Below are 23494 nucleotides of genomic sequence, written 5' to 3'. Positions count from 1 at the left end.
GGCCTAAGAGCTTTGAACTAACGCGGTCATACCAGAAGACGTACTACCATCGGTATGGTGGGTACCAAACCACACCGTCCGCACCAGAAGAACCCAGCAGCAATTAGCAACGGTAAATTTGTGTTAAAGTGATTCTTCGCGCATATACATTAATGAACTGAAATGCCTGAGGCCTAGTTACTGTAGCAATGCATAGTTAATATTTCGTGTGTATTTGACAGTGACTGTGTATGACAGAGGTGTCTAGCTACAAACTAGTACTATCATGACTAGGACGAGGACCTGTAGCTTCCTACTTTTGTTTCTACTTTTCCTTGTACGTGATAGCACCGGTCAGGATGACTCTCTAGCTGTCAGCTTCATATCAAGTAAGTCTAATCCAAGTTTTCCCATCTTGCGCAAAGAAAGTCTATACCGAAGACATTTTTCTTTTTTAGGGAAAAACGGTACTCTAGGGTACTGTTATAAAATAAATGTTGACTAATCAAGTTCATATGCGATGAATTTAAATTCAAACCGTCTTCTTTCCGCTTACGCGATTGAATTACTTTCAGATTATGGCTTGCCAATATTATTATTGCTGAAGTTAGAGATATTTAACTGTGTGTGCGTATAATAGTTAAAATAATAGAAAAACCGTAATTTTGTATAGGAATTTTCAATAGGCGATCGGATTACGATTTAATTGGATTAGCGAATACGCCTCTAAATAATAAAGACTTACCATGAGTAAAGGTGCTTATGGTAAAATATATCTCATTTTCCGTTTTCTATTCCGGAGGTTTCATGACGGTTCTTCCCCATCTCCAGTTATGATATTTTGCATTATATTAAAATTAGTCATACTAAACCTGCGAAAATTCCGAGCAGAGGCGCGCTGTTTAGTAACGAAAGCTTAAGGAAATTTGGAAAAGTGCGTGGGAGAACATTTAATCAATTATACTCAAATGAAGCAATTTAGTTAATGCGATTTTAAAAATATCGGAGACTTTTTGCATTTTACAGTCCGAACCGCCATTGGACGTGAAATTCCCTCTTGCATGTAGGGAAGCATATAATCCATTTGGCAAAGAAAACCAATAAAAAAAAAGTCGTATTTCCTCGTGAGCGTTCTAGAAAAAGTTCTTCTCCCTACAAGTTATATATGGTCGAAATAAAAAGATTAAAATTCCTAGGTGATGATAGCAAAACTTCCTGTTTTAGTACTCGTGAAAAGAATAAGTAGATGTTTCGGAACTTTCTATAGAACATGGAGATTTTACGACAATACAAGTTTGGCGGGAAACCATTTTGTCCCGAACATTTCGTTTGTCATAAAAAGGTCCAATTAAGCGAAATTACTTTCTGCATTAAGTAATATGAGGAACCGAATAAACGAAACTTGAGGAAATTGATTTTCAATATCGAGACCTCCGATGAAATGTTACATTTTCAGCTACTTAATTTAAATTTTAATTTAAACTAAACACATCACATATTATTCCTCATACATTATTAATACTGTTTCTGTTAATTTTAAAGAATAACTGTAAACCCGAAGTTGAACAAACCTTTAATGTTGATTTTTTCACATACACCTGCACACAATCTGTATATTATGTTGATATCAACAACGCTGAGGTCGGACCAATCGTGATTTAAAGTCGATTTAGCTGACTCAGGACCGGTACTTAAACCGCCTCATAAAAAATAAAATTCATTTGACAGCGACGACGTTCTTGTGGGAGAAATGCAAGTATGAGTTCTGGTGCAGCCAAACCGATTTTGAACCATGGTTGTGCCACTCGGATTGCGAACGAGTAAGAGGATGGTTTAGACGAATCTCATTCGGGTATGAGTAATGATTGGGTGTATATTATTAAGTACGGCAAGAGCGACCAGAACACAGAGCAGCAAAACTAACAACAGTAAAATTAACCAAAATGGAATTATTAATTCGCCATAATTCACACGTAACATCGCCACTCTGAATATCCTTTAGTTGGTTCGCCAATTGTTTATAGATTTCATCTATCCCATACAGGCTGATAGATATCGATGTTAAATACTTCTGTACCAGCGCCCCCATGAGGCAGTCTGTGTAATGAGATCGCGACTATGCTGATAGAGATAGCCAAGTCGTTTAACGATAAGCTCCCTGTGACAGAGAACGGCCTTCAGGAGGGGTCATCATCCAACCACTATCACCAATCGTGGCCAGCAGTTATAAGGAATGGTTAAACCCAAAGTTCGATGGCACTTTTATCGAGTAGGAACCCTCCAAACGCGAAATCAAACATTTAAAACACTTAAAAAGTTATTCAATGAGCACTAAATGTGGAATTTAATAGCGTCAAAATTGGCCCATTACAGAAGAGTTACACAAAAACTCAAACAAAACCGTGAGAATGATCCGTTACGCGCTTTCACGGCACTTCATGTAAAATTATATCAGAGATTATTACGAAACAATACAATATCGGAAATAGAAATGTGAATTCACAGAACATGCTTTTTTTTTAAATCATCTAAACCCATGGAACCCACCGAACGAAAATTAAGGCCGCCATTTTTGCTGGCTGCAGTCCAGGTCCAGTGTCTGCCAATCAGGGTCATGCTTGATCAAATACAGTGTAATATGCAGGTATCTGATATTACGAGGGGCATTGTTCAATTCGGCTTAACAGATTCTAAATACTGCGATTTCTTTTAGATTTTCGTTCCGCAATGTTGACTCACCTCGTTTCGCAAAAATGCCTTTATTTCCCTCCTTTATATATCGCATATTACTACATGAACTTAATGAATGAACTCGCGGATATACTTTAAAGAATGACTTGGCACTTCTCATTGAAGAGTTTAACAGCGATTCGGTTTTAATAATGCCGACAAAAAAGCATGTAAGTAATGCATTTAAGCTTAACCCAAAATAAAAGCTTTCAAACGTGGATCGTAAAAGTATAATAAGGAATTAATTTGAATATTAATAAAATGGGCGAAAGTTATGAAATATGGCGATCGAAACGATGAACAGGGAGGTTTAGAAACACTTTGAGCTGTGAGAATTAATTAAAATATAAAAACCTGTCAAATACTCGTTTGGTTATGCATGCGATAGACGACATCCCATGAAATAAACACTTTTTTTTCTTTTTCGTTTATCCTTAAAACAACACATTAGTGTGGTTTCTCTAATTCTATACCGATAAATTTAGTCAATCGACTGAGATCGATAAATAACGATAAACACACTCCTAAAAGCGTCACTTAATTAAACGGGGGAGCTAACTAAAATGATGAATATTCAAAAAGAAATAAATATTCGTATAAAAATGAGTTCGAAACTAAATTCTCTTGGTACAATGCGTAGCGTTCCGCATCTATAGGTGTGTTTGATAATTTCAAAAATGATAAAACAATAAAAGCTTCCATGAAAATTTCACGATGCGATGGGTGGTCAGTAGCTCCGCTGTACAACATTGACGAAAATATCTAAAATCATGAATCGGAATATTGTATGAAACCAGAAAACCTGTAATTATTTAGAGATAAACATTATACAATATGCTGGCTGTACAGAAGCTTGGCTGCGGTGAGGAAGTTAATTGGTTAATTAAACTAGTTAGGATGGGAAATTCGAACTAACTATTAATTGGAAAAATAAAATGAAAAAGTAATGATTCAACGAAAAATCTGCCACAGCTTTTAACGACAAATATGGTGTGAAATATGTGGCAAAATCGGATAGTTATTTGCTTTTTAAATCCCCGACCCTCACTAGTATTTATCATTTCTGAGCTTCCCGCAGAACCCTTCAAAAACGTCTGATCTTTTCAAAACGCAACCCGCTGAAAACTACGGAATTTCTCTCCTCCTCGCCCCCCGTCCTCCTCCCTTTCACTCCTCTCTACAGATTAGAATTTTGGCCGCGATGACAAATAGAAACAATCAAATATCTTTGCAGAGTAAACAAAAACACTTTTTTTCATTTCATTCATTCATTCAATTTCATTTTTTAATTACTTTTCTGTTATTCCTTCGTTCATTAATAACGCAAACACCGCATTTTAATTCGCTACATTGAAACAGTATATTCGCTATCAAGGTCTTCTGGATACGATAACCGCCACAGCCGACTCCAAAGACTGTCCCGGTGTCTGCGTCCACGCTCTGACAACCATCATCTGCAAAGACGTTCTGGAGGACGTGGCCTGCCCCTCGTCCTCCATGAAGTGCTGCGTGGAACCGCCAGGCCCCAATGAGACCGTGTCCACCGGAAACAGCAGCGCCAACAATGAAGTCACAACGTTATCCAGCACCACCACTACCAAACTTAGCACAACCACCAGCACCACAACAAGAGCAACGACTACTGTGAGCACGACTACCACAGTTCATGTAAGTAATTAAACTACAATTTTGGTTTAATGTCCAATTTTCGTCCCTTTCAGACGACATCGGAGAAACATGCAAATTTGACGGAAAAAGATGATGGTTAGTTGCAATCATGAATGATTAAAGATGATTTAGACGTATTTTTTGATTTAGGTGCCAAGGGTTGTGCTGAAAAGCGGGGGATCTGTGTTGCAGAACGTGTTGCCGATTACTGTGAGGCTATTCTGAACTCGTCTAGTTTGTGTAAACCGGGTTTGAAGTGTTGTGTTTCTAGCGACGCGTACGGTGAAAAACTTCCTCCAGATTTGATTTTTCCGAATAAAACCGAAACAAACATTACCAAAGTAGAGACTAGAACTACACCAAAGAATACCACAAGTACACTAGAAGCTACTACTCAACATATGGTTAAAGTGAATGTGCCCACAAGTAGTAGACCTCAACTTCTGAAACAGTGTAGCGGCGAATGTCTTACGGGGCTTATTGCTCTCTTTTGCGACGATTTCGATACTAACGCTACGTGTCCCAATGACGAAAAGTGCTGCATTATATATCCTGTAAGTACACAAAGATTATTAGAGGAAAATAAATATCTGGATAGTTCGTATGATCCATGTAATAAGCTGATTATCGTTTATTATTTTTAGTTTTATTGCAACTTTTAGCATTTATAATTCGTTTAGGGAAAGCGAACCTAAAAGAGATAATCGGATACAATTAAAGCAGGAACTTCTAATGCAAAGTTTAATATTCATTTAACAAAACAGTGCTAAAAAGTTTTTTAAAAGATAAGATAGGTATAACACGGAAAGTTGGAAAAGTTTTCACCGACAATACGGGTTATATCTAGAGATATGCTAGTTCGAAAACTAGGTTTGTTTGTGTTGCCAATTGATGTAATTTTATAATAGAAAGCTCGGATTGCTATAATTATGGTAAAATTTCAGGTACCAAGGGCCATAGCGAAAAATTTTAAAAACTGTACCAATGAGCTTTTGGCAAACGTGTCTTGGGAAAAATATGGTTCCGTGAAAAACTATTTGATTTGTCACGTAATATGAAAGCGAAGACCACAATGTAACTGGAGTCTTCAAATTACATACCAATTGAACCCGTTTCTAGTTCGTAATTGTGCAGGGAGGGCGTTTTTCAAGCTTAATAATGGGGTTTAATCTCGGCTATTTGGATCGCCTAAATTAGGGAAATATTACGTGATTTAAAGCTTAATGTAGTGCTTTTTTGAATTTTGGAAAATTTGGTCGAGGTACGAAAATATTCGAAAAATATAGGATTTTCCTCAAAATGTTTATATTTTTCCGGAACGTGTGGAAAAATAAAACTTCTTTACGCTTAGCAAGACCAAATATTTCGAAATTTCATTCGTATGGTTACCGGGGGTGAAAAAAATAATAAATGCCGCAGCCGGTAGATTTATGGTTAATTGACTGATCACCAGAATATATGTCGTTGGAAAAGGTAATTTTGGCCAGATTTCGATTTCGAAATTTAAAAAACGTGTCTTACTACTTAAAAAATAAAAGTTGTTAAAACACGGAAATTAATCATATTGATGTTCCAAATCATAAAGCTCTCTCTGCAATAATAATTAAGGTCGGACCATGTACAGGGTGGCGCCTCTCTAGTGGATTTATGGGGTACGGACAAACGATGATACATACGAGTAGTTAATATCTGACTGCTCATTCTCGGATCTCATTTTGAAGAGAAATTTTACGGCTCGATTGTTCCATGACGAATTTGATTCGTTTTCGACTTTATATCAGAATTGAAAAACGACTCTTAATGGAAAAATTTGAAGCGCATTACTGAATTGTAAACGATCAAATGCTGTTTGAATTTTTGCTCCAACTTCTATGATATCCGAGGTACGGCGCCATGTCCAAAAGGAGGTTTTATGAAAAACCCAAATGATAAAAACATCACAAGAGAGGTAATAAGATTTAACTCTCTTTTCTTAAAAGAAACTTTAATCGAGGCATTGCCTCTTTTCTCAGAAATATTAAATTTGTGTGTATATATCTGAATATATATATGTTTATATATATGTACGTTGCAACAAATTATATTTATGTCTGAAAAACCATTTTGCATGTCAACGGTGTTTTGTATTTTAAATTACGTGCGTATTGTTTTTGCGAAACGACAAATTGAGTTCTATAAAAACGTAAATGTCCTGAATGGCCCAAACCATTAGTAGAGTAATTTAATATATTACTCGCCCTTATAAGTGGGATAATTCAGGATGGCAATCCAGAATGGTCCCGGACTCCAGTAGTAAAAAATAAGCGAACACGCCTAATGCTGGTATAATCCAAGAGGAATAGCAAAGAAGTAATGAGCGAAGCTACAAGTTGCTTGCAATTCTTGTAAAAATTGTAAGTTGGAAATATTCGTCAATTTCCTCGTCGAGCGTTAATTAACCAAATAAATACATGCAATTACCACCGCTGAACATTCTAACACAATTCCACGTTATCGTCAAAGGAATCATTCGGGTAACGGAGCATTATAAACAGCTTTACGTGTTATACTAATATTCACTAACATAAATTACACCAATATATATTCGTATTCCAGCTCAGCTACGACATCACAACCAAACCCCAACCAGTCCGAACCACTACAACGCCACGCCCCACCACCAGAGATCCAGGCCCAATATGTCCAGGCTTCTGCCTTCTGAACATCATGGCGGCATTCTGTGAAAGGCCTTCTGTATTGATACCCCATACGTCGAACTGCAAACGAGGATCTGTGTGCTGCGACAACACTAGAAGCAGCAGCACTTACACACCAAAACCAAAACCACAGAAACCTCACTATCCTCCACCAAGTACTACAACTGTAGATCCCAGGCCTGATTGTCCTGGATCTTGCATCGTCTCATACTTGAGTTTTACGTGCTTCAGTATGTACTTTTCGTAATTTGGTTTTAGATGTGTCGATTTTTTTTTTCAGGGAACGCTGAAATGACTGAAATTTTCAAATGCAAGAAAGCAGGAACTAAGTGCTGTGCTCCGAAATCGTTAATAAAAGAAACAGCTCTTGGACAAATTGACGATATGCATGTTAAATATACTACTACACCTAGTCCTGGATCAGTTTCTTTTACGCTTCAGCCCATAACAATGCAGACCAGTAAGTTTTCTTATATCAAATCTTTTCCAAAGAAAATAACCACTCTAAGTTCGCTATTAGGGACAGTATTATTTAAATGTAAATTTTATCTACTAGTTCCACATTTCAACAAATGACGTTTTGTCTCGGGACAAAGTTGTTCAGCTTTTGTGCATCGTTCTCTTATACCCACATAGGTATAATGTACGTGCACGTGATGGAGAAATTCACATAAATCAAAAACTGCACTTAATATCACTTAAATCATTTCTTTAGCAACCGAGGTGGCTAAACCAATCGTAACAACCCCAAGAAACCAAGTCTACAGCAAGTACGTGTGTGGCGTTAAAGGAACATCAAGAATGGGGAGAGTCGTAGGAGGAGAAGACGGTGATCAAGGCGAGTGGTGCTGGCAAGTCGCGCTCATTAACAGCCTCAACCAGTATTTGTGTGGGGCTGCTCTCATTGGAACCCAGTGGGTGCTCACAGCCGCACATTGCGTAACCAAGTAGGTCATCTTCTAACATCTACTGAAACTTAACTCAAGTTCCGCATTTCAGCATTGTGCGTTCGGGAGATGCCATCTACGTCAGGGTGGGTGACCACGATCTCACCAAAAAATATGGCAGTTCGGGTGCTCAGACTTTGCGAGTGGCAACCACCTACATTCACCACAATCACAATAGCCAGACATTAGACAACGATATAGCTTTACTGAAGCTCCACGGACAGGCCGAACTTAAAGAGGGAGTTTGCCTTGTTTGTCTCCCAGCGAGAGGAGTTAATCATGCGGCTGGAAAGAGGTGCACAGTTACAGGATATGGATATATGGGTGAAGGTAACCTGGGATGAAAGATACAAAAGTAGATGGCTTAAAAAATTATTATTTCAGCCGGTCCTATTCCGCTCAGAGTACGAGAGGCAGAACTGCCCATCGTGAGTGATGCTGAGTGCATTAGAAAAGTGAATGCAGTTACTGAGAAAATATTCATCTTGCCCGCAAGCAGCTTTTGTGCTGGAGGCGAAGAAGGCAACGATGCTTGTCAGGTAAATACAACTTTGACTCCTCCAATTTATCTAGCTCGAAAACTCTTCCTGATCCCAAGATAGTAGCAACAGTATTTTATTAGCAGCTGGCGAAGTCACAACTGAATTTTTTTTAATGTTTTGCGTCGGTGCAGGCACAGTGTTGGGCAATCCGGTGAATCCTGCGCACTTTTAAATAGACGCAATCTTTTTAGGGCGACGGAGGAGGGCCCCTGGTGTGCCAAGACGACGGATTTTACGAACTGGCAGGTTTGGTTTCTTGGGGTTTCGGCTGTGGCAGAGTGGACGTCCCAGGGGTTTACGTCAAGGTTTCCTCCTTTATCGGTTGGATCAACCAAATCATCAGTGTCAACAATTTATAGTTGGTATAACTCTAGCGGTACTTGTAGCAAGTAAAAGTGAACATGAACACATGTGTGCATGAAGTTCAAAAGCGGAACAATGGAAGTGGATTGCGCAACGATTAGCCTTGCACGGCCTCAGTTAATCGACCAGAGTACTACTCTGACCCACCGCCAATTAATTTTTTAACGTTTAGAAAAGAAGTATACTTAGTTTTATCTATTATTATGGTTATTACTGTTATTGTTTAAATAAAATCAAAGAGGGTACAAAGATTTTCAACGTGTAAAACTTTTTAATACTTAGATGACTTAATGTGTAACTGTTTTAAAGGTTTTATTATACAATGTTCACCAATTTTCAATGACGAATTTGCTTCAGATATATCAAGGTATCATTTCCCATGAGAGGACCATTTTTTTTCTTAGATCTTAAAACGTAATATTCCGTATTTTTTTAAATTGCATTCCATACCCAAAGAAACATCTGAGGTGGAATAAACCAACTACGAAAGAAATATTTACCGCATTACTCATTCCATTATACATTCTTACAGGTAAATATTTCAAACTTTAAATGCACAACGGCGATGCTCATTTACTGAAAAGTACTATTAGGAATCCTCAGCCACAATTTGTTTAATATATTTTATGTTCTTAAGAAGTTTTGTTACAGAAGATTCGCAACTCCTAAGTATGTGTATAAAAATGTTACAAAATAAAATGCGTAACAATTAAACATTATTTCTTAGTTTGAGGTAGGCACCAATCTTATGCGGTTCCTAAATTGTTCCTGTGGAAGTTTAATAATCGTCGAGGAAATTTATGCCTCTTATTAAAATCAAAAAAGTTTTTAAAGGACCATGTAATTAGCGAACAATACCTCACTTTGATCGAATCTCAATTTTATCGCAGAAAGCCAAAATGACTCACGAACTTTCCATTACGATAACCAACATTCGGCTTCGTAAAACGTCGTTTCCAAATGTTTTGGATCGTACCGGGACAATCTTCAATTAGACGCGGAACGTAGATGAAAAGGAAAAGCACGATTTTTGGCTGACAAATTTAAGTAATAAATAATGTTCATACACATGAGGACTGTTAGTGAAAGCTTGATACGTGGCATTGTTTATAATTACAAGAAAAAATAGGGGGGAATGAGGGTTTGAGCGTTGCAAACAGTTTCACGAGTTTGGTTACCTAAATTTAAATTGGGTATCATTTAAGTGATTTACATGTCAACCGAGCAATGACTATTGCGCGTCTGTTTCTGAAGTACATTCAGAATAAAATATCAAATTTTGTCACCGAATAGAGGGTATATATAAACTGGTGGTGTAATTACAATAGGTTTATTTTATTATAAACAATATTAAAATTGACTACGGTAATGTTGGATAGATCAACTATATAAAGATATTTTGTTTGTATGCTTGTAATAAAAAATCGTCCAATAGGAATAATATATAATTTAAAGAAAAAACAATGTCTCCATTACACCTATGTGTTTATATGATTATTTATAATTTAAGTATATAATTAATTTATTCTCGGTCTAAAGTAATACAATAAAAATAAAACTTGCCATAAAAATTAAAATTTTACGCGTAGCTAATATTATGTACAGGCAATCGTTTTTTACTTGAAGCTTAATCACAGTAAACCATAAACTTATCAGTACATGTTTAATATGAATCAGTGCATTACATACTTCGTCATATAGATATATGGAGTCTGATCTAAACAAATCATTGGAGATTTAACGTTTCGTAAAATCAGTATTAAGGGCGAATAAAAAAATAAAGAATTTGCTCCACTAACCTAGAATTGCACCGCATCAATAAAACTCGGTTTAAAAAGGAATGAAATAAAAAATATCAGCTGCCCTATGCATTAAAAAAACACTTACACAACTCTTAGATCAGACTTTACATTAACAATAAGCTGGAATAATATCTTAGACCCAAGAGTCTTTCCCAGGTGGCACGCTTAGTCCGGTGGTGGGCCCCTGCCTTGACTGGGCGTCGCCCAACTGGTTCAAACTTGCATTGCCCAGACTTGGCTGCCTGTTGCGTTTTTTCTCCATGTTCACTTGAGCATAGAGGGGTTCCGGCTAGAAATATGAACATGACAAGTTTATGTTGGAAATTGCGTTTGCCATCAAGTTGGAGTTGCCGTGAAACCCTATGCGATGTTATAGAAATTGAGACTGTTAGTAGTTTAGTGACGGATATGTGAACTATTTACTCAAATCTCAGCTGAAACTTTTCCAAATCTTGACACATATATTGAGAGATCTTTGTGTAAAGCCACATTCTTGTCATCGGCTACTTTAAAACCCATAGGGTTCCAAACAACTCTATAAATCTATAAATATTTACATCAGCGACACATTTTCACACAGCACAAGATAATTTATACAACACAAGGAAGGCAGGATAGGAAGAGAAAATTTGTCAGGAATAAACTGCGCGACGAATGTGTTATCACGCAAAGGACCAGAAACGGACAAATTGGAGGATCGGTCTATAATGAACGCACAACATACAGCCCATAATACATATAATTCGCTTTAATGGATTTTGTCTTCCTACCCTGACCTAAGCTATGTCAGAAGCTGGCCAGGGCCTTAAAGTTTTAGGGCTCCGCAAACCAAAGGCGCTGGGCAGCTCCCGGAGCCTAAGGGCCCATTTACAGTGAACACTTCAAACAGACTACAGTGCCAGCACGAACAAAAACGCATGCAAAATATTTTTCAAACATGACAAAAATAATTACAGCACGAGTGCGTACCCTGGTTCATTAAACGATAAAAACTGCTACGAGGTCACTAAAGAAAATGATCTAAAGTCCCGAATATATTACCTACGCAGCTCTAGGCTTCCAGTATCTACAGGTCGTGCCGGCACGCTAGTCGGCTCAAAAGTGCAATGTAAATGCAGCCTTACCTGATGAGCCGCCCTGAGCCTTGGCTATTCTTTGTCCGTGTGGATCTGGCTGCTCGGAGTGAAGATCCAACCTACGTTTCATGCTCCTTTTTCCGATTATTTAGGAAACGTGGATTCGTTGGAATGGATGGAAAAGTAAGTCTTTAAACTGATTCAACACGGGAGGCGCGTAGTTCTTTATTTACATACATTTTTCAGCTAAATAACACCGAACGAAAGAGGCGAAAAATTGAAGTTTTCAACTGAAATTACCCAATAACCAATCTTCAAAGTTATTGCCAAGTAACCCTGTATAATTCCCCATTCTTGTGAACTAGCTAAATTTGTTCAATACCTACCGAGAATAACTTCACAAAACATGGATAATCCGGGCCTCTTTTCGGAGAAGAATTTATAACAAAGGTATATTATTCAGCATTCAGTATGATAGCAAATTCAGCAATAACACAAGAGGCACTTTCAGTTAATAACTTAATCACCAGTACTCAAATAATACAAATATGAGACGTAACATGTTAATGCACTATCAAAATTTTTTTTCTGGTTTACGGTGGTTTAAATTTCATAACTAAGCCTGCAATATTTAATATGTACAAAACTTATAATTTACTTTATAATTACCATAAAATAGTACGACCGTTTCCGGACTTGCCAAACGTAAATAATTATATATCCGTTAATAACAATCACTAAAGAATGTGGAATATAGGAAAATCTTACTTGTGGCAAATACAGGGCCAATTTGGAATGAACACAAAGTTAGAAAAAGAAATCTGATAGGACAACAAACAAATCACCCCATATCGAGAATCAACGGAGTCTATAAGATATCAAAATCATCAAACGCTTTTTCAATTACAGACTTCAAAGAAGCTGTAGTTTTAGTAGCAGTGTGAAAAATAAAGTATCTTCAATATTTTTTCGAAAGCTAAAACAAGTGATAAAAGAGCACGTCTTTGTGGATTTTCCAGTGGCCTCAACCATTATATATATTTGGAATTATGGAATGATTCAAATGAGCTTCTTATATTAATATTATCAATTGAACAAGCACAAGGACGATCCATGCCAACGTCAAGTGCCAAGCAAAAAATCTTTTACGTACCCCTATATTAAACCCAAGAAGCGTGGTTGAGTTGAAAAACATAAATGAATTGAAGTTTAGTGTTTTATTAGGGGTGATCGCCTTGAAACTTATATTACGTAAAAGAAATGGTGAAAGTGGCAATTGCACCTTTCAACAAATATAAAATATGTATATACTCAGGTATAATTTGTTCTGGCATAAACGTATTTAAACAATATACTAGGTTATAATATGTTCTATAAAAACAGCTAAACATCAACGTGTCTTCAGCTTTGGTTAGTGATCTATTAGCACCCTAACTTTATAATATGGAATAAGTCACGTTTAACTTGGTATGAAAACTACAACATCATTGCACTGTCCCATCCATTCTGGTTACAGTGTAAGTGACTAACGTATATAGTAAATATAAGTAATATAAGTGACGTTACAAATCTACACTTACAAATGAGGCAGTTACTTTTTACTTATATAGGCCAAGTATAAAATTTATTCAAAGGTCAAACAAAAAGGTGTTACGCAATTGGTTATGTCTCTGTATTCCACCGATCTAAGTTTTCTTAGTGAAACAAATACTTTGGTTTTGCATGCGATGTTGAAATTATTCTCACATTTTCTGAACTAATGAATAATTTTTCGAACTGAAATTTAGATTGCAGACCATTCGAATTGCAAACCATTCAAACTACTCCGAGGGTGACCTTTAATTCAATGAAAATAACTGTATCACAAGCCACTTTACCAGTGTAATTATATTATTTTCAAAGAAACTCATTTCATGGCAAATGAAAACTAATCCTCATTCCCCCAACGGCTCAAAATGTTCTTTGAAGTATTTGTCCGATTACCTCGAAAACGAATTATATCTTTATTAATTCCCAACCCAAAGTTTGGTTTGCTTTCAATGCGCGTCTCCTTTATAAATTCATATTTCCTGTAAGTTAAAAACTTAGTGGAATGCAGGGAAATGATAAAAAATAACTCAACCAAGTCAAGAAATCCTATGTTAACTGTAACAAATAAAAATGGAATGAATGTCCATATTATGATACACTCTTAATAAGGAAATGTACCTTCTATAAATCCTTCAGGAATCCTAAACATATATGTTATTGTTGCTACATACGGTAAGTCGTAGATTTAATAATACTAGGCATTGAGCAAGTCTATGCTTTAAAGTCCAATTCACTTATTAAGCAGTCTCTGGAGAGAAATTGACAAAGACGTTCGAATTATCAAGTAGAGGAGAGGAAAGAAGGTTATGCATGAATAAGACAGATAAAAAGGATTTCTTCTTAATGACTTACTGGGGGTGGGTTTGAACCGGAGGGGTACGGGCGGCCCATCATCGGTGCGTTTTCTGGGTATGCCATGTCGGCCATGGGTATGTCGTCCTAAAAGAGATTAAATTTATAAAAATATTTTTGCCACAGTTATCTCGCATATGAAAGACCTTACCCTAAAAGCGGGACCTCTTGGACCTGGTGCAGACCGCTTCATCGTACGATCTTCATATCGAGTTCCGCTCTGCGATGCCATCGGCCTATTAAGAGTACTATTTGCGTTGTTGGGAGAGTTTGGACCTGCGTTCCTGGCTGCTACAGTTTTAGTGACGAAGTCCTGACATAATAAGATTTTTGTAAACGTTACATAATATTTCCCGGCTATCATTTTAAAACTGAAACATTGAGTAGTAAATATTTACACACCTGCTCCTTCCACCCGTGTTTCTTGTACACATCCCTCAAATCTTGATGCTGCCACATTGTGAACAGCACCTGACCCGCAAACTTGAGTACTCTGGGGGTATACTTTTGTCGTTGCCTCGTAATGGTCATCAGTCTTTCTACTCCACCGGCCTCTAGAAGCGACCGTGAAAATTCGGCATTTTTCTTTATCACCTAAAATATTATATGATTATTTTAAAATGCAGATTTCGATAACAAAAACAAAATCTTACTTCATTTAACGTGGCTAGAACGGCAGCGATAGTATCATCAGAAGTACCCTGATCGTGTTGCGGATTCCCCGACGGTAACTTCTGCACAAGATCCCGCATGGCATATTTTCCTATGAGTTCCTTATTTCTTTGATCTATAGCTAAATTCCTCAAAGCAGTGGCGACAGCGCACACTACCCTATCTACTTCCATTCTGAGGAGTTCGACTAAAATCGGTAGGCCTTTTTCTTTGCGGACGGCAGCTCGGATTTCTATACTCGGCTGCCAGTAGCACGCAGCGAGATTTTGAAGAGCCCCAGCAGCAGCTTCCAGAGTTTCTGGATTGGAACAGCTTTGAAGAAGTGCTAAATACGACTGGACTACATCAGGCTGCCAAAGGAGCTCCATACCCCTCACTGGCTCGCCCCGAGCTGAGGCTGTAGATGCGCCAGCGGAATTTGAGGACGAAAAATGACTATCTTTACTTTCAGATGACGCTGCTTCCTTTTTCTTTTTACTTCCCCCAAAACAACCTAAATTTTCACCTAAAAATAAATATTTCATCGTTAAACACATCGGTAAATTTGTGATGCTAAATATTGAAAAGCTTAAATGGCACAGTTTTGACCACAGTTATAAAAATTATTTTCGATACTTTTGTTAGCATTTTCCTACCTTTAGAGTCGCTGGCAGCTACCCTGCTTTGAGTCGGTAATGGATTCTTATCGTAATTAGGGTCCTCAACTTCCTGACACCTGTATGACAAGTTCCTCAATATACAAACACAGTTCTCCACTATCTTATTGCCTATATTGGATTTCTCTATGGCACAACGAACTACGAAGAGTAGAGAGTCCACCAACCCCTCACATTCCCGCAATTTTTTCCTGGCATATTCTCCAGCTGAGCTAACGTTTCTAAGAACACCAGAGGCGTTTCTAAATACTGTAGACCAACAAGTCTCTCCATGGTTGCCTTGAGGATCCCAACCCGAATGTGGAATTATTATGTACGTGACTATGGTGGCCACCCCATCATCAATAATGTTCTTTTTCAAATCCTCACAAGAGGATAAATTCCATATGACTCCAGTAACCAACTCTTTGATCTCAGCTTCACTAGACTTTCGAAGGAGGTTGATGAGAGCAGGAATTCCTCCAGCGTTTTTAATCGCCCGTTTATTTTCATCATTTTGACGACCAAAGGACAAATTTCTTAGCGCTCCGCAAGCATTTCTGTACACTTCTATACTCTCGTGACTCAATAATTTTACTAGTGGAGGAATGCCGCCTGAAATCGCCATTAAATTTAATATAATGAATGCGCATTTATTTTTTAGTGTAATTACCTAAAGCTCTGGTTTTTTGTTTATTAGGGTCATGCATGTAGCATAAATGCTGTAAATAAGCTGCCGCATTGGCTTTAATCACATTATTAGGGTTGTTCAGGAACCCTATAACCTCCGGTAAATTGGGGTCCCGCCAACGCATGCCTCGTGCGTCTTCATCTCCTACTACACTACCGGGTGACGAAATATGTACCCTAAAAAAACAAAATTTTTAACCCCCATGATAATACAAAAGATATTTATACATGTTTGTTTCCAATCCAAGAAAACAATTGCTTGTAATGAATTTCGTAACATTCCAAATTCAATTTTACAACTTTTGTGCACACTCACCTATCATGAGGTAACCCAACATTATGGCCATGAAGAGACATTTTACTAATATGTTTTTGCAGGTCCTCTTCTTCAAACATTCTCATACTAGGAGCTACTACTGGAACCGGACCATTTAAACTATCTACATAAGGTCGGGACAAGGGGGCTGTGCCATAAGGGGAAGGCGAGACATAACCGTAAACAACCGCAGGATCGTCCTGGTACGGATCTATACCAATAGGACCACCGGGTGACGGTGTTACTCTATAGAAATAAATTTATGAAAAACAATCTCCACGGAATAGTGAAGATTTATGTAACCTATAATGTTCAGGAAGCTCATCGTAGCCAGACCCCAGATAAGCGGCATTTGGTGGCGCAGATATGGGTAAAGGTGAGGGTTCCGCGCTATGGGGACTAGGAGGTGTTGGGGGTCTTTCGGTTCCCTCTGAGTATCCCATATATGCTCCATATGAACCAGTATAAGGTTCAAAATCCTAAAATAAAATACTGTAAAATACCAAAACATGTTACAGAAGTAAATCTGATCAGCTCTTACCTGGTAGTGAGGATGTTGGTGATATTGTGAATACATATGGTGGGATGGTTGTTCAGAATAATCCGCGTAGTGTGAACTATGGGGATAAGACCCTAGAGGAACAGGTATGTAATCTCCAGTCTGCTGATCCCCAATTTGTTGGACTTCCCGCACCACTTTCGTAACCGTTGTCACCTGCTGGGTGGTCTGCTGCTTCTGACTCCGAACTAAAGGCTCGTCACTGTGCACAGACATGTGACTTGAGTTTGGAGAATGTTCCGAATGTCCATTACTATGCGAATGGTAAGTCGCGTCGTTTAAAGTTGATACGTCGGGTCCCCTAAGATAGAGGCTTTACTCGAATGATGAGGACTACTACACTTATTGCTCTATTAATATAGCCTTATTACATTAGTGTTCTAACTTATAACTGGAACCAGCTGATGTATTTAAGCACATATTACTTTGATTTATGTCTCATACTGGAATCTCATATTTTCTCTCAAAGAAAAAAAAAGATCGGACGATACGTTTGCTTGGTTCCAAGATTAATTCTTAAAAATTGAATAACCTCACAATACAATTTAACAGGAATCAAAAATAGAAACTGATGACAACAAATTACAGCATGCAAAAACACACAGACTTACTTGTAGTGCTGCATGTCCGGACCCTGTTCTTGGAAGACCCTCCTAAAAAAGAGAAAAACAAAGACATCTAAAATATGTACTTACATATATTCTGCAATAGCTAACATAGCTAATTATTTCACTTGACGTGTTTGAAGCAAATATTTTAGGATGTAAGGTAACAGTCATTAAGTCTTGAGTGTACACTAACCATAACAGAGTGGCATTTTTGGTGGCCCAAAAAGAGCTTAATTGCAATTTTATTATACGTTTAAATCTGAATATATATACTAGTAAATAATTTTAGAATTACAATATAACACTGCAATTATTTCACCAAAAATATATACACATTCGAATTCTATTAATTTCACCTTGGTGGGTATTTCAATTTTGAACAAAATGTTACGAGGCACATAAACAAACACAACAGAATTTTTTAAAAGTGCTGTTCTAAATACTACCTTATATTTTCTTAAGCAATTAATAAAAATTTTATAATAAGACGAACCTCACAATAATTTAAAATATGAACACATATTCAATACACACATGTCATGCAGATTACACATATTAATACAGAATGGGTTAGAAGAAACAAGGTAACATCAATGAGCTACTATGACAACACAAACAAAAATTATTATTTGATTCTTAACTAATTAAAACAGATAATAAAACCTCTACCTTTGGGTTATTTCTGTATGGGTAATGCTTCTTTCTTGCCTCTGCTCCACTCTCCTGTTAACCAAGCTGCCATAATGCGCAAAGCACAAAAAATATTTAGCCAAGCATCCGTCAATTAATAATTTAATATAATCTTAAAACTAGAGCGAAAATTTTATAAATGTGTGGCAAAATGTAAGAAAACAAAAGCTGCAATTGCGACAATCTGACTGTAACTCAATAATTGATGTAACAGAATATTCCTGACCAAGAGATGCATTGTATAATGAAATTAATATTATTGCAGGCTTGTAAATCTTTAATCTATGCATAGAAGTGTTCATTACTTATTCTGCTGAGGCTTTATACTTCATGAGTGTAAGCTTGCTGAGGCCCCTTCTTCCATATTCCAGTGTTAGACAGTAAGTTTATGTGTAACAATTTTTAATTTCAAGTTTGAATTAATAGTAACTATATTTATTTCACTTGCGAACTTTCCAGTAGCGATAAATTCAATCGAATAATGCATTTAGACACTTCTTAATTAGGAACAACATTGACGTCTTCGTACCAAAATTTTACACATTTACATCATACTAAAAGGGGCATCATTATTTCATAACTCGTATTAAGATATTACCAAAATTATAAACGCTATAATGGGCGAAGATATGCTTGTGTATAATTTATGGCTTTCAAAACTATAACTACTAATTATTTAATCACAATGACTTATAACACAAAACTCGAATATTACTTACATACAAGAATCCAAAAGTTGACTAGCAGACATTTTGTAGCTTTTTGTATGTGTTTAATGTTATGTTATCCTGTGGCAACATGCAAAAATGATTAATGAATTTCAAAGTCTGCATGTAATAAAACCTTAACAAAGTTATGCCTAAATAGTAAAAATTACAAAAGAAATGAAATGGAAGTGGCATAGGCATAACTTTATTGCAAAAACATTTAACCATAACATATGAGAAAAAAACTAATGATGAAAGTTAAGGTAAATTTGTTGACATAGTTACTTACGAATGATAGTAGGTCAGTCTATGGACACTGCTGTAAACGTCAGCTCTTTGTGGATGGTTTGTTGCATTTGGTGCATATTTTCTGGAAGAAAAAAGTAAAGGATAATATCTATTAAGTAGTTACAATTTCATTTAAGTCACATAATACTGTAAATCAAGCAACAGGTTTCAAACTCTTAATAGTTCTTTAGATATGTTCGATATCAATGTTACCCGATTACGGTGCTCTTCATCAAGAGTAAATAATATATTGCCCATAATAGAACTCAAACCTGGAGTTTACCTAACATAAGCCATACTATAGGAACAATTGGATAAAAATAACTCACTGAATACTACTAACTACAATTTATCTCTTATAACGCAAAAATTTTCAGTTTGTGCACACAAACAGGTAAACAACTCACCGCGGCAGCAATAATTGAACTCAATCTATTACACGTACGGTCCGTTCCCTTTCCGTCTATGGTCCTAAATGCGTATAATTGACTTTAATGGAGAATACACTTTTTTATAATGAACAAAGCAAACTTTTGCTAGATATGTGGTACGTATGGTGTGTGACAATGTTAACTAAGTTATTGCAAACCTGATGTCGCAGTTTTTTTTTCGCCTGTATAACACTATTAGTCATTGTTTGTCTATTATCGTTGAGACACATGAAGAATGTGATTCAAATATCCGTTCTGTTAAATTACAAATATAAATTTGAAAAAACATGAATTTATGAATTATTAAGAATTATTTAAGTGAAAAGAAGAAACATCAAATACATTTCATTTATTGTTCACACTGAACATACAGTTGTAACTATGAGAAACTTTCAAATGCAATCAAAAAAAGGAAGAAAGTAAAGCATAAAAAATTACGCATCTTGAAATTCATATTACCCACTAGTTGCATCTATTATAACCAATGAAAACTAATATAAAGTGCCACTATTTAATTATCTACATTACCTACTTCCCACAATTTTCAATTTACATTACTTCCAGACATTAATGGACTTTCTTCGATATAATATTTCATTACCTACCTACTAAGTAATTAGTAATTATCTGTTTAAGGCCATTGAACTTCATTTAGGTAAGGACTTTAAATCGCAGCATGATTTAGTAGGAAACATGATCTGCCAAGGTTTAATTTATAAGATTAGTATATTAGGACGAGCCAGTGTAACTAGACTAGTTATATTTTTAATTATTATGACTAATTATTTCTTGAAAATGAAAACGGCTCATTGCGCTCACTGGTTCAAAGATATCATGTATTGTTTATCAAAAACACGTATAAAAGGGCAAACAGTGACGGTCAAGATATTACTGAAATCATCACTATCAATACTGATCTTCGCTTTTTTCGCAAAAAAACATCACAATTACCTTGCATAGATAAGATACTTAGGTATTATTGTAGATTATAGAAAATGAGACATTATATGCAGCTTCACATACTCTAATACTTACAATTATATTCTCTTATCTAGGGAAAAAGTTCCTCGAGGCACTGAAATTTATACATCTTAAGGTTCAACCCTGCTTGGATAAGGATTAATAATATTTAGGCTCTTTCACCAAACTTCAATTTGGTGATAGGGATTTTGCCTGGACTTTTTCAAATACATTTAATCAATGGAGCTAATTGAAAGCCATAATTATGTGATAACAGTAGGATTCAAAACCAATTGAAATTGAAATGACATAATAAGTGAGTCAAGCTGTATCCTACCTGAAACGACTTCAGTCAATTTTTGAAAAAGAATTGACGTAATATGTAAAGAAAGAAATAAAGGAAGTGTTTCAGATTCCGGCATGTATAGCATTTTCTGTGTTTTAACATATTTTACTTGGTAATTTTTTATAGTTGATCTATTCATTAAATCAGAGAGAAAGGGGTTCTCTCCTTATTTTGTATAATCATATGTGATCTACATATATAAAATATACTCCAATTATGAAATCAGATTGAATTTTATACTATGTATTGATATTAACTAAATATCCTCTAAACATAAAAAATTAGTTCACTACTTCTTAAGTCTGAGTACTTGGGTCATTGTATAATGATAATTACAACAATCTTATTCAAAAGAGAAAGTAATCCTCATATGAAAAATTTTGTACCTTCTTTATTTCTATCACTAAATTTTACACATCAATCAATTAAAGGGCACAATTCAGGACCCCTCAAGTCAAACAAAAATCTTTCTGAAGTAGCTGCAAATTGCATTAGCTACTACTGACAAACTTATATGAGGTTGCGAATTACAGATTTTCCATAATATTCAAGATTGATCAGTAACTTCAAGAAAATATTTTTAAGTTCAGTGGAGATTTAAAGAGCCCGAACCTCGGGGCGGGGCTAAATCTGTTTACATACCAAAGATATACAAGTGGGCTTTTAAATCTCAAAGATAGCCTCCTATGTACAAATAAATCTGAGTCTTGGAGGCTTAGGAGACTGAAAGCACACCGAGCGCAAAAAATATAAGGTTTTATGGATTAAATTTAGGATAAGCATAAATACGAACCTTTCATGTTTTTAATTGGGGCCTTGGAAGGTCAGGCAAAACTTCATACAGGTATAATGGAGACTACGTCACCAACCTAAACCGTCGCCAAATATCTCGCCACTTTCCACCGAAAACCGCATTTTCTCAAAATGAAAATTTTCTAGGAAGAGCACCAAATGAACGGTGGAGTCTGGATTTTTGTATATTCACTTGAATTTCAAAATGTTATTATTTCTAGCCAATACACAAATGCAGTCGGTAGACATTCGCTTTTGCTCCCACTCCCTTCACGAAATGCATGCTGGGTAATGGTCTAAATTTGAAGCGAGCAAGGCCTTTTTTTCTTTCATATTAATTAAAAAGCTGTTGGCAGTGGCAAAATGAGACAGAAAGAATAACTTTGTTTACTCTGAGGTACAATATAAGATATACTTATAACTCATAATACATAATTTATATTGAAATTAAATTAGAACCAAGTCGGGTTTAAAAATCCCGCGGCATTTTGACAAATGACACATAGTGCTTACGAATCCAAAACCACAAAAAACAAAATGAACATAGCATGCTGAATTACTACTTACAGGAAATAATAAATACATAGAGTCCTATTTTCGTATATAAAGACATTAATTAACACCAATTCAGATTTATCAAAGGGAAATTGGCGAATTTCATCTTCTTTCAAACTGCATCGGAACAGCTATCTGCAAGCATTAAAATAATCATTAACGGTTTTATGGTCATACCGCTGATAAATCTTCAGCGCCACTAGTATCTCCTCATACGTTCAAACTATAACCGGCAGATGATGCTGTAGGTACACTAAGAATATTGTAATATCTCCTATCTGAAATCATTCGCAGAGACCAATAGGCTTATGTAAGTCATCGTTATCAATAAAAAAAACACACTAAAAATTACTCCAAGCTGTTACTCATCATAATAAGGAAATAAAAACTTATATATCGGCAAAACATCAGAAGTTAATATAAAATTAGGTTTGCTTAAATTTTTATCTACAGTTTCCTTCAGATAAATCAGTCTAAAAATCAGTTTAGTCGAGATTTCACAACTATTCAAGAAAATAACTGTTACATATGTTTAGTTTTAATATTTATCTCTATTAAATACAAACACAAAGTTCAAACAAATTTTTTTTGCAGCGCTATTAATATAAAGCAACAATTTTAATAATTTGAGCTTCATTATTTGTAACAATTTTTAAATTAATATAAATGTAATGAATTATTTTATGTCATACTATTACTAAATTTGTAAATAATTTATGTTGTAGGCCTTAGCAAACAATGCATCTTGAAAATATGGCGAATATAAAATTTTTTCTCTTTATTTGCCGTTGCAATGTGGTTGATCGCAATTAGGCATTTATCGTAACCTGACAGAGTAAACTGATACACACATTCCAGCTTTTAACGTGTTGCATTGCATTTTTAATGCCATGTCCGAAAATTGTTGAATATATATGGAACTGCATCTGGTTTTAATCGTTTCTTGATTGCAGCTAGGACACGGAGTATCCACTTTTGTTCCTTCTCATTTCGATAATTT

At 36.0% G+C, this 23494-nt stretch overlaps 2 protein-coding genes across 10 annotated transcripts; one reads left to right on the top strand and one right to left on the bottom strand.

Annotated features, from left to right (window-relative positions):
* The first annotated feature begins 26 nt into the window (after positions 1-26).
* On the top strand, positions 27-10259 carry mas (masquerade). Its single transcript, XM_066302375.1, has 10 exons — positions 27-368; positions 4085-4377; positions 4431-4473; positions 4528-4931; positions 6973-7303; positions 7354-7533; positions 7789-8020; positions 8073-8350; positions 8405-8559; positions 8754-10259. Exons 1-10 carry the CDS (start codon positions 266-268, stop codon positions 8919-8921), a joined length of 2187 nt encoding a protein of 728 aa, XP_066158472.1. The 5' UTR covers positions 27-265; the 3' UTR covers positions 8922-10259.
* p120ctn (adherens junction protein p120) lies at positions 4906-22216 on the bottom strand. 9 transcript variants are annotated; one of them, XM_066302373.1, is made up of 15 exons: positions 21941-22216; positions 19412-19492; positions 19135-19203; positions 18395-18460; positions 17729-17770; positions 17100-17418; positions 16862-17037; positions 16559-16804; positions 16226-16419; positions 15553-16167; positions 14899-15422; positions 14648-14839; positions 14397-14558; positions 14246-14332; positions 4906-4929 (listed from the first exon to the last, which is right to left on the bottom strand). In XM_066302373.1, exons 3-15 carry the CDS (start codon positions 19164-19166, stop codon positions 4921-4923), a joined length of 2664 nt encoding a protein of 887 aa, XP_066158470.1. In that variant the 5' UTR covers positions 19167-19203; positions 19412-19492; positions 21941-22216; the 3' UTR covers positions 4906-4920. The 9 variants fall into 9 exon arrangements, 7 of the variants coding, with proteins under 7 accessions (XP_066158470.1, XP_066158464.1, XP_066158465.1 ...); XM_066302367.1 differs by lacking the exon at positions 4906-4929 and adding an exon at positions 10355-11016; XR_010734172.1 differs by lacking the exon at positions 4906-4929 and adding an exon at positions 10877-11016 and having other exon boundaries at positions 11852-14332.
* Between the last annotated feature and the right edge of the window lie 1278 nt (positions 22217-23494).

This window comes from Euwallacea fornicatus, chromosome 3, assembly GCF_040115645.1.
Source record: "Euwallacea fornicatus isolate EFF26 chromosome 3, ASM4011564v1, whole genome shotgun sequence".
NCBI classification, from domain to species: Eukaryota; Metazoa; Arthropoda; class Insecta; order Coleoptera; family Curculionidae; genus Euwallacea; species Euwallacea fornicatus.
This window is presented reverse-complemented; position numbering and strand designations above follow the sequence as displayed.

What these genes read in the sequence shown, in the direction of transcription:
- mas (XM_066302375.1), top strand. Translation starts at nt 266, where the DNA reads ATGACTAGGACGAGGACCTGTAGCTTCCTACTTTTGTTTCTACTTTTC. An exon ending in GCACGACTACCACAGTTCAT is followed by an intron (nt 4,378 to 4,430) that starts GTAAGTAATTAA and finishes CGTCCCTTTCAG; the next exon opens with ACGACATCGGAGAAACATGC. An exon ending in GCCGCACATTGCGTAACCAA is followed by an intron (nt 8,021 to 8,072) that starts GTAGGTCATCTT and finishes TCCGCATTTCAG; the next exon opens with CATTGTGCGTTCGGGAGATG.
- p120ctn (XM_066302367.1), bottom strand. Translation starts at nt 19,166, where the DNA reads ATGTCTGCTAGTCAACTTTTGGATTCTTGTAT. An exon ending in CCGGACATGCAGCACTACAA is followed by an intron (nt 17,419 to 17,728) that starts GTAAGTCTGTGT and finishes CCTCTATCTTAG; the next exon opens with GGGACCCGACGTATCAACTT. An exon ending in ACAAAAAACCAGAGCTTTAG is followed by an intron (nt 16,168 to 16,225) that starts GTAATTACACTA and finishes TGGCGATTTCAG; the next exon opens with GCGGCATTCCTCCACTAGTA.